Source organism: Chrysochloris asiatica, unplaced genomic scaffold (genome assembly GCF_000296735.1).
Source record: "Chrysochloris asiatica unplaced genomic scaffold, ChrAsi1.0 scaffold00150, whole genome shotgun sequence".
NCBI classification, from domain to species: Eukaryota; Metazoa; Chordata; class Mammalia; order Afrosoricida; family Chrysochloridae; genus Chrysochloris; species Chrysochloris asiatica.
This window is the reverse complement of record NW_006408668.1, coordinates 1,416,162-1,428,432: the sequence shown is the minus strand read 5'-3', so window position 1 is coordinate 1,428,432 and position 12,271 is coordinate 1,416,162. Positions and strand designations below refer to the sequence as shown.

General features: G+C 40.5%; 1 protein-coding gene across 1 annotated transcript in view; it reads right to left on the bottom strand.

Moving 5' to 3' along the window:
* The window catches only part of MFSD9 (major facilitator superfamily domain containing 9), a 33,494-nt gene that overhangs the window by 15,281 nt on the left and 5,942 nt on the right, over window positions 1-12,271 (bottom strand). Inside the window, exons 2-3 of the mRNA XM_006870730.1 lie at window positions 10,611-10,698; window positions 8,145-8,188 (exon numbers count right to left, since the gene is read on the bottom strand). Coding sequence (XP_006870792.1) covers window positions 8,145-8,188; window positions 10,611-10,680 — 114 coding nt within the window. The 5' untranslated portion in view covers window positions 10,681-10,698. The remainder of the gene's footprint in view (window positions 1-8,144; window positions 8,189-10,610; window positions 10,699-12,271) is intronic.

Here is a 12,271-nt window from a genome sequence, read left to right as displayed (position 1 = left end):
GTCTCTGATGCTTCAGACATATTGTCAGGAGGGACCAGTCACTGGGGAAGGATGTCATGTAAGGTGGTGGGTCAGAGAAAAAGAGGAAGACCCCCGGTGAGATGTATTGGCCAAGTGGCAGCATCAGTGGGCTCAAGCGTGGCAACAATTGTGAGGTTGGCCCAGGACCAGGTAGTTTTCATTTTGTTGTGCATAGGGTCCCTATGAGTTGGTACCTACTTGATGGCACCTTACAACAACAACATACTTGGACAGAGAACTGCCAGAAATCCAAGCCACATTCAGAAGAGGATATGGAACAGGGATATAACTGCTGACATTAAGATGGATCTTTGCTGAAAGCAGAGAACACCAGAAAGATGTTTATTAGTGCTTTATTGACTGTGCAAAGGCACTGGACTGTGTGGATCACAGCAAACAATGGATAGCACTGTAAAGAATAGGTATTCCAGAATACTTATCTGTGCTTATGAGGTACATGTATACAGACCAAGAGGCAGTTGTTGAAACAGAACAAGGGGATACTGCATGCTTTAAAATCAGGTAAGTTGTATGCCAATAATACATTCTTTTACCATACTTATTCAATCTGTATGCTGAGCAAATTATCTGAAAAGTTAGATTATAAGAAGTAAAACATTGCATCCAGATGGGAGGAAGACCCATTCACAGCCTGTGATATGCAGATGATACAATCTTTCTTGCTAGAAGAAAAGAGTACTTAAAATATTCACTGTAATAGTTAGGGTTCTGGAGTGACTTGACTAGGCCAGGATTCCCAGGGTGATAAAACCTAATACAGGCATAATTAACACTATGATGATTGGCTATGTGCAACCAATCAACTGAAAGGATGTTTCCTTGGGTGAGTGGCCTGATCCCATTATAATGGACAAGCAGAAAAGGCTCGCTCTCTCTCTTCTGCTGGGGACATGTTGTTTGTTGTTGTTAAGTGCCGTCAAGTCGGTTCCGACCCATAGCGACCCTGTACAGGGTTTCTGAGGGTGTAAATCCTTACGGGAGTAGAAAGCCTCATCTTTCTCCCGCGGAGCGGCTGGTAGTTTCGAACCGCTGACCTTAAGGTTCACAGCCCGATTCGTAACCACTATGCTACCAGAGCTCCTTATTGTTAAATACCATGGAGTCAGTTCCAACTCATAGTGACCCTACACATGGTTTCTGAGGCTGTAAATTTTTATAGGAGTAGAATGACTCATCTTTCTCCCTTTCGAACTGCTGACCTTGAGGTTGGTAGCCTGACTCATAATCACTATGCTACCAGAGCTACATATATATTCATATTTGTAAAAAACTCAGCCTAATACATGTGGTAGCAAGAGAGGAGTTCTAGAGAAACAAAACCTAAATTGGTTCTCAAGTCTGACTACTTTTAAAGGCACTGATACACAGTGGAGGCATGTTTGGCCCGCACCTCATAGGAATCGGCCTCGAGCTGATTGTTAATGTGATTTTGTGAAGACAGAGGAGGTAGGGCTCGGTCTCCCTGTGGTTTCTGCAGTTGGCATCAGGAGTGGAATTTATTGTAATGGCACCAGACTCATGGAAACATGAGGTTTTCTAAGAGAAACAACCAAGGGGATGGAAGTGAAACTTTTGATGTTTAGATAGTTTGGATTTTATTATCTGTAGTGACTGAAAGGAACGTAGGGAATAAAATACTTAAGCAGAGGGGAGAGCAACAGCTTCTGGAGTTGCCTGAAATAGATGGTTCATAGGGGGCCAGGGCCTACTGGAATCCACCCTGCCAGAGGCCCAAGGCCATATGCATAGGAATGGGGTTAGTCTAAGGAAGAAGAAAAGATTGAACTTGAGTGTTTTTAACAGGTTCATGTGTTTGACTGCCTTTTAGGTATTGATTTCTCCTGCCTATTATTATAAGATGGAGTCCTGGTGTGGTGCTGTGGGTTAATGCACTAGACAACAAAGTCAGTCTGGACAACAAAGTCAGTTTGAACTGCTAGGTATACAGGGTCATTATGGGTTGGAACCGGTTTAATGACAATTAACAACAACAACAAATAAGATAGACATTCAGGTGTGATAGAAATGAATAGTAGGAATTATGATTACAGAGAGCTTGTAAGCCCACCTTCAGCGTATTCTTGCCTGGCTTTGCTAAATGTAGAGTTAGAATTTACCCAGAAAGAAACAGGCTTTTTGCTTAAAGCTTTTCTAAAGTATGGAACCTTAGATGGAATTCCGAGCCCCACCCAGAACCTTCAGAGTTGGAACATTTGCATTTGAAAAGACATGCAGACCAATCCAGAACTGAGGAGAGAATAGGAGATTCAAGATGGAAAGAAAGCAGAGAAAAAAAGTGGACTGTTTCCAAAAAAAGCTTGTTTCAAGCAAGCTGTTTGCCTTGGAGGCATCAAGGCCAGAAAAGTCTGTGCCCAGCAGAGAAAAATCCCCTTCTAGGACTGAAGTTAGAGAGAACAGGTGAGCCATGTGCTCACTGGTGACCATAGAGTTTACTTGGGAGTGGAAGTGGGGAAATGCAGTACTGAAGGCACAGGCTGACTTTGGACATGCTCTGTTGGCACTCATTGACTTTGAGATGAGAGAAAGAAGAGGAAGAGCTGGCTGGTCTGAAGTTTAGGGAGTAGTGTGAACTCCTGAGTCCATGGGCACTGACCTAGCCCTTGGGAGCTCGGGCTGAGAGGGAATCGGCCAGCTGGTCTGATGTGCAGGGAGGTGTGCATGAACTCCCCAAATTGCAGCTGGTACCCATTTGACCTAGCTTGGATGGCTATGGCTAAGCTGTGATCAGAACCTGACCAAATCAATATAAAAATAGCTGATATTGTGAGCAAGTGTCAATTGCTGTAATTTGATGAACTGGTCTTTTGTTTATGGATGAACTGCTCAAAATTCCAACCAGAATGGAAGATTCTTCAGATTAAGGAATGTGCTTGTCTCCTTAGGGTACTAAGTTGATAGGAACAGACAATTTAGACATTGGCCATGGGAAAATGGGGGTGGTGGGGTGGACTATAAAGGTTGGCTTACAAGCTTTCATATGTGTGCTAAGTTTTCTGATGATAAAGAGAATCCCCACTAGCTAGTTTTCCTCTTTTCCAGATATGTCTGGTGAAACAGAGTAAGGGATGATGCTGATAGGATTTTATTATTTCAATTGTAACTGTTAGTAGAATTAATTGTGATTGCCACAACTGTACTTATAAAAGATGCATAACTAAAAGGAAGAAGTCCTTCTCTTTCATTTCAGGAACAGAGGATCCCAGGACCATCATTAAGGCAGAGCATGAGTGGGGGGCATGGGATCCCTGTCTGGAAAAGTGGTGACAGTAGAGACAGCAGAAGGGGCAGTCTCATGGAAAGACAGAGCAGCTATGGCCTCCAGGGCCATGTACTGAGCAAGGCTGTGCACCTGTAGGCAGGACGATGGCTGGCAGAATGCACCCTTGAGACATATAAATGAATATATATTATTTGTTTTGTTTTATATATGTACGTCAAATATTTTTGCTTTGTTCATTTGTGACATATGAGATACAAATGGGGTCAACAAGTTTTCGGTTGTGTTTCAGTTTTATCATGGTAGGCACAAATATAACTTCAATATTCTTTACTTAGAGATTATGCATAGAGTTTACAGGTGTCAAGTTGACAGGGCTGGAATGTAATAGGGTTCTGTGCCAAGTTGACTAGGTCAGGATTCCCATGGTTTAGCAGTTGAGGTGTGCTATTCCCACAGTTAGGAACCAAATACACACATAGTTAACTCTATGATGATGTTTCCTTGGGATGTGGCCTGCCCCCATATAATGGATATACATGGAAAGTTCTCTCTAGCTCTTCTGCTGGGGACCTGGGTTTTAGCAACGATAAGTCATTTCCTTGATAATCAGCATATATGTGTGTGTGTGTTTCCCTGGTTTTGCTTCTCTAAAAAAACCCAGCCTAAGACACTAACTAATGAAGATCAAAAATTAAAAGCCTTCAGTATGAATCGTACCTCAATGCAAAGGAAACAAAATTACTCAAAACTTTTATCACTGTATAACATCATGATGAATGGATACAAAATTGAAGCTGTCAAAGACTTCATTTTGCTTGAAGTTAACACTCATGGAAGAAGCAGTCAAGAAATCAAATGACATTGCATTAGGCAAATCTGCTGCACAAGACTTCTTTAAAATGATCAAGAGCAAAGATGTCAGTTTGACACAGACATGGTATTTTCCATAGTTTCATATGCATGTGAAGGTTGAACAATGAATAAGGAAGACCATAGAAGAGTTGATGCATTTGAGTTATAGTGTTGAAAAAGAATATTTAAAGTATTATGGACTGCTAGAAGAACAAACAAATCTTTGTTGAAAGAAGTACAGCCAGATTTCTTCCTAGTAGCTAGGATGGTGAGATTTTGTCCCTCATACTTCAGACATATGATCAGGAGGGACCAGTCCCTGGACAAGGACATCATGCTTGGTAAAACAGAGAGAGAATTATAGGGAGATCCCATATGAGATGGATTAGCACAGTGACATCAGCAATGGGCTCAAGCGTAGTAGCAATTGTTAGAATGGTGCAGAACTGTACGGTGTTTTGTTGTTTTACATAGGGTCACTATGAGTTGGAATCAACTTGAGGGGACATAACAACAACAAGGGGTCATTGGCCTCCTTGTATTCATAGAGTTTTAACATATTCTAGTAGTTACGCTCTGGGTTGGGTTGCCTGGGCACAATTCTGAACTCTATTATTTCCCACTCTATGGTCTCACACATACTACTTAATATCATGTCTAAGTTTCTCTATCTGTAAAATAACAACAGTATATGGCCCAGCGGTTACTTGCCTCCACCAATACTCACTATGGGCTTTCACAAGATGACTATTAAAGACACACAACTATCCTCTGAGGCTGCTGGTTGTGAGGAGTGAGTGCAATGTAGTGCTTGGATTGGGCCAGGGACACTGTAAGAGATATTTGTTATTTTTATTACACTACATATAACATAAAAATCATTTTTAATTACACTACATATATAAAGGAGCTCTGGTAGCATAGTGGTTACGAATTGGGCTGTGAACCGCAAGGTCAGCAGTTCGAAACTACCAGCGGTTCCGCGGGAGAAAGATGAGGCGTTCTGCTCCCGTAAAGATTTACAGCCTCGGAAACCCTGTGCAGGGTCACTATGAGTCGGAACCGACTCCACGGCACTTAACAACAACAACAACATGTAACATATCAGTCAAATCTGAGATGACGCATCTCATAAATTGTGTCCTTAAAAATTAATGTTTTTACACAACTTATAATTAAAATATGTACTTATAAAAATATTGGCTAAAGAAGGAATTTTAATTAGGTATTTCTCTATCTGAAGGCTTTCTAAAGGGAGGTTCTCATTAAATGATATCTATAAAATATAAGAAATGTGTTTCAAAAGCAGATTCATAACAAAACAAAGGGTCCATTTGAAAGAGAAGGCAGGGGCATATTGAGCAATAGTAATTTGCATCATAAAATGCTAACTATGAGCCAGGTGCTCTAGTAATTACTAGTGATAAAAATAAAATAAAGAAATGATCCCTATTGTAAAGAGACTGGAGAAAGATGAGGCTCTCTGCTCCATAAAGATTCATAGCCTCAGAAGCACTATGTGGGGTATCTCTACAAATAGGAACGGACTCAATGGCAAATACCTACCATCACCACCATGGTAAAGGAGGTCAGAGTACACACAGGAACTCATTGTGACTTAACTGGTCTAAAATACATAATTTATATATAAAACACACACACACACAAGTAGTGTATACACATAATTACATACCTATGGAATAAAGCACTGGATCGCAAGGTCGGTTTGAACTACAAGGTTCAAACTCACCACTCACTCCTTGGAAACTCTATACACTGGACTTCAATCTACCAGGTTGGCTGTTCACACCCTCCAGTTGCTTCTCAGAAACCCTATACAGCATCAGTCTAAGTTGGAACCAACTCAACAGCACTTAACAAAAAAAACTACAAGAAATTACGTTACTCTTCTGTGAAAGCTTATAGTGCTTTTATCTATTTAGCTCTGGTAGCATCGTGCTTATGAATCGGGCTGCTAACCTTCAAGGTTGGCAGTTCGAAATTACCAGTTGTTCCGCAGGAGAAAGATGAGGCTTTCTGCTCCCGTAAAGATTTATAGCCTTGAAAATCCTGTGCAGGGTCACTATGAGTCAGAACTGACTCCACAGCACATAACAACAACAACAAGTTCATTGAGGCAGAAACAAATGTCTTTTAGGAAAGATCAGGAAACCCTAATAACAGGGTTGCTATGAGTCGGTACTGGCTCAATAGCACTTAACAACAGAGTCTAGATACCTGGATTATGTAATTTGGTCCAAGTATTTAAACTCTTTCAGTCTTAATTTCCTCTGATATAAAACATAGATACCAATCTACTTTCCTGGGTTCTTGTTAACATCAAATTAATGAAAGTACTATTGCAATTGTTATTATACACATTTAACATAATGAAGATTTTATATTTTTTACCCAGAAGATACATTTATGTTGTGAAGTGCCATTGAGTTGATGCTTACTCATAGTGACCCTACATAGGGTTTCCAAGGCTGCTAATCTTCGAGAGAGCAGAAAGTCTCATATTTTTCCCAAAGAGTAGCTAGTGGGCTCAAACTACCAACCATGTGGTTAGCAGTACGGTGCTTATCCTACAGAGCAACAGCACTCCTGAACCATAAATTAGTGAGTAGCTATTTATTTATTTGGAAGTGTCTGGGCGATACAAATAGTCAATATGCTCAGCTAGTAACCAATCTGTTGGAAGCTTACTGCATAGCTAAACCTCCAAGATCTTCCAAGACCAGGGTGGCAATAGTAAAGTGTATGAGAAGGAGTATTAATCAATCAAGGAGAATTTGAAGTAAGAGGTTTGAAGCAGAAGCATGACAAGATAAGATCCCTTCTGGGCCTTTGCACTGCATACTGCTTGCTCATTGTGGCATCGTGAACTATCTAAGCTCTCTTCTAGCCATAGTCTGTAACTCCCATCAGGTTCTGGGGGAAGAAGGTGGGAGAAGATACTGATAGGATGATATGATTTTAACAAAGGTCACTGTAAAAACTTGAACCTCGAGCATGGGTTTAAAATGAGCCATCTCAGCAGCAGGAGGGGGTATTTCACTCCCATCATGGAAGAGCCAGGAATGGAACCCACCATTTGGGTCCTGAAGTTCCTGTGCACTGAGTCTCCTAGACCAGGGACAGAAAGCTGTGACACCGGAAGCGTGGCAGAGGAACGGCAGTAAAACAGCAGACTTCCCAGTCCTCGGAGCAAGTACAGCTGAGTGACTTCAGGCAGGAAGCTTGCTTGTAGAGTGGGGTGCTTTCATGCACTTAAGTTGGGGAGCCAGGTTTGCTGACTTATGGAGCAAAAGCCAAGTGCCTTCAGGCTGAGGCTTATAATGGAATGGTGTGTTCTAATGGCATTTATCAGCAGCTGACTGAGATATTTGTGTCCTGAGCATTTCTGACCCCAAATTGTAGCCAGTTAACTTCCCTAATAAATCCCCAAACTCCAAGTACGACGTCTGAGTTCTGTAGCCACTGCAACAGGTTACTGAAACCACTGGAGTAGAGAGGATTGTGGGAGGAATGGCTGGTGCCAATTATTGTTACACCCACAGATAGCTTCTTGTGCACTACACTTCAGTTTTCTAACTAATGAAACATACTTTGCAAAATGAACGACTTCAAATAATATCCTAGAAATGCGAATAAATAACAGACATTGTAATCTCACTTAGATTCTTTCATTTTAGTAAAAGTTACCAGGGAATTAAGGGAAACAACATGTTGCAATATAAAAAAAATGGGTTGTACTCCCAAATCTATCACTAATTTAACGTGTTCTATTCAGAACAAGCCATGGCGGCTCTTTAGACAGAAGCCTTCACACATGTCAGATTAGGGGGGTTAATGATTCAAGGATCCTTCCTGAACTAACAGTGCTCAAAATTCTGCTTTGAGTCTATGTTTTAGTAAACCTCAAGCACCCAAATTTGAATGATTAATGGCCATCAGAGACTACAACTCTGCTTTCAAGATGTGTTCCAGATGAAAGATAACTTACCACTAATGTGCTAGAAAAGAGTTGCAAAATGCCATAGGTTGAGCCTGTGAAAACATCAAGAACATAAAATCAGCTAGACCTATCATAGGGATGGACTAATGCGGTAACAATTATACAGAAAGAAATAGGGAAACATTCATAAACTAAGTAGTTACACAATTTTTTTTTTAAATTTCTTTTTTCTAGCAAGAAGAGTATGGTCGTAATGTGCTGTGGAGTCTCCCGTGGAACAGCTGGTAGTTTCGAACTGCTGACCCAGAGGGTAGCAGCCCGATTCGAAACCACTACGCTACCAGAGCTCCTTAAGAAGAGTGTAAGTCATGTAATAGATGATAAGCAGAATAAAATACAGGATAATCAGTGAAATACAGAACAAAAAACAAACGCAAGGGCTGATGTTAGGGACCCTAAGAGAGACTCTTTTTTTCACCATGTAAGAATTATGCAATTCTGGTTCTAGGTAGGAACTGTGTAGCTCTGGTTCTTAAAAGTGAATGGAAAGTAAGAGAAACCTGAAAATTCATATTGCATATTATTGCAATTGTAGAAAAATTCTGCTGTCTTAAAATTGTAGTATTTTATGTCTCTAACATTTAATATGTCTCTAAGATTCTACTGATTCTGAAAATTGTAGCATTTTATATATCTCTAACGCTATAGAAAGGAAGTCTGATAGCGTAGTGGTTACGAATTGGGCTGCGGACCACAAGGTTAGCAGTTCGACACTACCAGCTGCTCCGCAGGAGAAAGGTGAGGCTTTCTGCTCCTGTAAAGATCTACCCAGAAACCCTATACAGGGTTGCTATGAGTTGGAACCGACTCCACGGCACATAACAACAACAACTACAATGCTATAGAGGAGTCCTGGTGTAGCACTGTATGTAAATGTGCAAAACTGAAAAGCCTTTTGAACTGTAAGGTCGGCAGTTCAAGCTCACCAGATGCTCCTCGGAAACCCTATACAGGGTCGCTATGGGTCAGATTTACAGACTCGGAAACCCTGTATAGGGTCACTATGAGTCGGAACCGACTTCACAGCACATAACAACAACAACATGGGTTGGAACCAACTCGACAGCACTTAACAACAACAACAACGCTATAGAACAAGCCCTGGACTGCTAACAGCAAGGTTGGCAATTCAAACCCACTAAACCCTACCTTGGTATGGCGCTATAGGATCAGTACTGGACTGTGAACTACAAGGTCGGAAGTTCAAACCCACCAGCTGCTCCTCAGAAGCCCTACACAAGGCACTATGAGTCGGAACCAACTCAATGGCACTTAACAACCACCACACCTTGGAAACCCTATACTGAATTGCTATGAGTCAGAACCGACTTGATGGCACTTAACAACAAGAGTTTATAAGTCTCTAACATTTTGATAGTTTTATAAAATGCTTTAGTTTAAAAAAGAACTCCCAAGGTTTTACTGCCATTGTATCATGTAATATGTCCATTTTGTTATTCATTAAAGTCTTTATGTAGTATAATGCCAAGTACCCTTTGCTAGGGGCAAAAAATCACGGCACGAACGAGGACTTAACAAACATGAGATCCAAAAGTACCCCAAAACATTAGATTATCTAGTTTATCAAAGAGGCAAGGGCTGTTGATCTTGTATTTCTCTTCAAATTAAATTTTCATTAATTCAAAAATGCCTTTGTTAGCATGTTTGACTCAAGCCCTGCTGAGTCCATCCTGCCTTTTACTTAAATCAGTGCCTTCCTGAGGGAATGTTTATGCTGCATAGAAAAAAGCCCTACAGCCCAGCCCTCTTAAACATGTTGCTAGTGCTGAAACGTCCAATGGATTTGCTAAGGCTTAACCAATCTTTCCCTCAAAATAAAATTTCTGTAGGTTACATGTCTCTGGTCTACTCACTTTAGATTCCAGGTTCCCACAGGCAGGAAACCCTTCCCATCCTGTAACAGCCAGCTCCTTGCAGCAGTTCACTAAATACCTGCTGTGTGACTGGTGGTACCGACTTGGGGGATAGTGCTCAAACCTTTGTTGTTGTTTAGTGCCCTCAAGTCAGTTTCAACTCATAGTGACCCTGTATAGGGTTTCTGAGGAGCAAGTGGTGAGTTTGAACTGCTGTCCTTGAGGTTAACAGTCTAGTGCTTATCCTACAGTGCTATACCAGTACTCTTTAGTAGTTGTTGTTGTGAAGTGCCGTCGAGTCGATTCCAACCCATAGTGACTCTGTATTGGGTTTCAGAGGAGCAGCTGGTGAGCTTGAAACGCCGATCTTGCAGTTCAAATGGCTTAGGTACCCTTTAAGTAAGGTGATCTAAGAAAAGATGAATTCTTTTGCTCCTAGGTGGTATTTTAAAAATTCATTTTATCCCATTTCCTATTTCTTTTATCTAATATTTAGTTGAAAGACTGATTTGTTTTCAAGGACTTAGTTCAAAAATTTTTAAGTTCAGCGCTCTGCCAAGAAACAACATTTATCCCTTACCTACTATTCCAGCTACTGTTGGACTTGCTCCAAGAGACTTGACATGAAGGCTTAATAAAGGAACAACCATGCTTACACCAAACAAATCCTAAAAGAAAACACAATATTTATTCAATCAAATTCATTAACTACAGCTTGGATCTTTTTCAACTGGTGATCCTAAAATTATAAACTAATTTCAAAAATAAAACCAATGTTTAGAATTCTGAATAAACTAGCAATCACCATTGTATTCTCCACTCTGCCACAGTAATCAGACTAAAAGGAATCCAAATACCTTGTGTTAGCCCACCATCTGCCAATTGTAACTGCCTGGATTCTCTTCATCTAGAATTCATCTAACTTTGCAAAACATCTTAACATTTAATGAGGATGTGCTATAGAAACTTTTCAAACACAAAAATGAAAAATAAAAATTTTAAATGAAACAAGAAGGAGATAAGGATAATCCATATTTTTCAAGAAATAACACTTCTCTTAATGTTGTGAATTTCTTCTAGTTGTAAGGAAAAGCAAGTAAGCTTCTAGAACCTGTAACTTATGGCTTTACAAAGTGATACCTGGAGAAAAGTTTCAGTAAAGGTAGGACAGAGGTCTCACAGTGATGGAAGGCCGGTGTTCCATAGATAGCTGTTCAGAAGCTAGCTGAGCTCTAGAGTCAGACAGTTCTCAATTCCAGGTCCAACACTTAGTACGTGTGTCCTCTTAGAAAGTGATTCACTGTTGAGTCAACGCTACCAAGCTCTGGTACTGTCAACTACAAAACATGGGGATAGGAATAACTGCCTGACAGAAATGTGATGAACACGAAATGACAAAATAGTTGAAACAGGTCTGACACAAAATAGAAGCTTAAACATTTTCCCTTTCCTCTAGGTCTAGTATTCTGACTGAGGATCGATCATTTCCCCCATAAATTCTGTTCCCATTTCTACCTAACACAAATGATTTAGGGGAAGACAACACACTTGTCCAGATGCACATTTTTCTTTATATTCAACTTGAGTTCCTTTTATAATTTCACTTAAATTGAAGGAAAGAACATTTACCAAAATACTTTCTTTAGGTGCAGAGTTAATCCTTCACTCTCCCTTACTCACATCTTCTCCCCACCCCCATAGTGGTGAATTCCCTGAATTATAAAAACAGTAAACAACTACACTTTCAGTTGTAACTTTTCCTACAGTTGTTTTTGTTATGTGCCATGGAGTTGGTTCCAACTCATAGTGACACTACACAGTTACACTTCTAAATATTCATATTTAATATCCAATGATCTTAAACAGCTCTTAAATTTATACTACTATGGTTTATTAGGGAGCAATAAGCATTGGACTGCAATCCACAAGGTCTGAAGTTCGAGCCTGTCATCCATTCCAAGAGAGAAGAGATGAGACTTTCTGCTCCTGTGAAGATTTAAAGCCTCATCAACTCTGGTAGCGTAGTGGTTACGAATCGGGCTGCTAAGGTGAATGTTGGCAGTGCAAAACTACCAGCGGTTCCACAGGAGAAAGATGAGGCGTCCTGCTCCTGTAAAGATTTACAGCCTCGGAGACCCTGTGCAGGGTCACTATGAGTCGGAACCGACTCCATGGTACTTAACAACAACAACAACACTTGTAAACACGTCCTGGTGTAGTGCTACAGGTTAATGTGCTGGA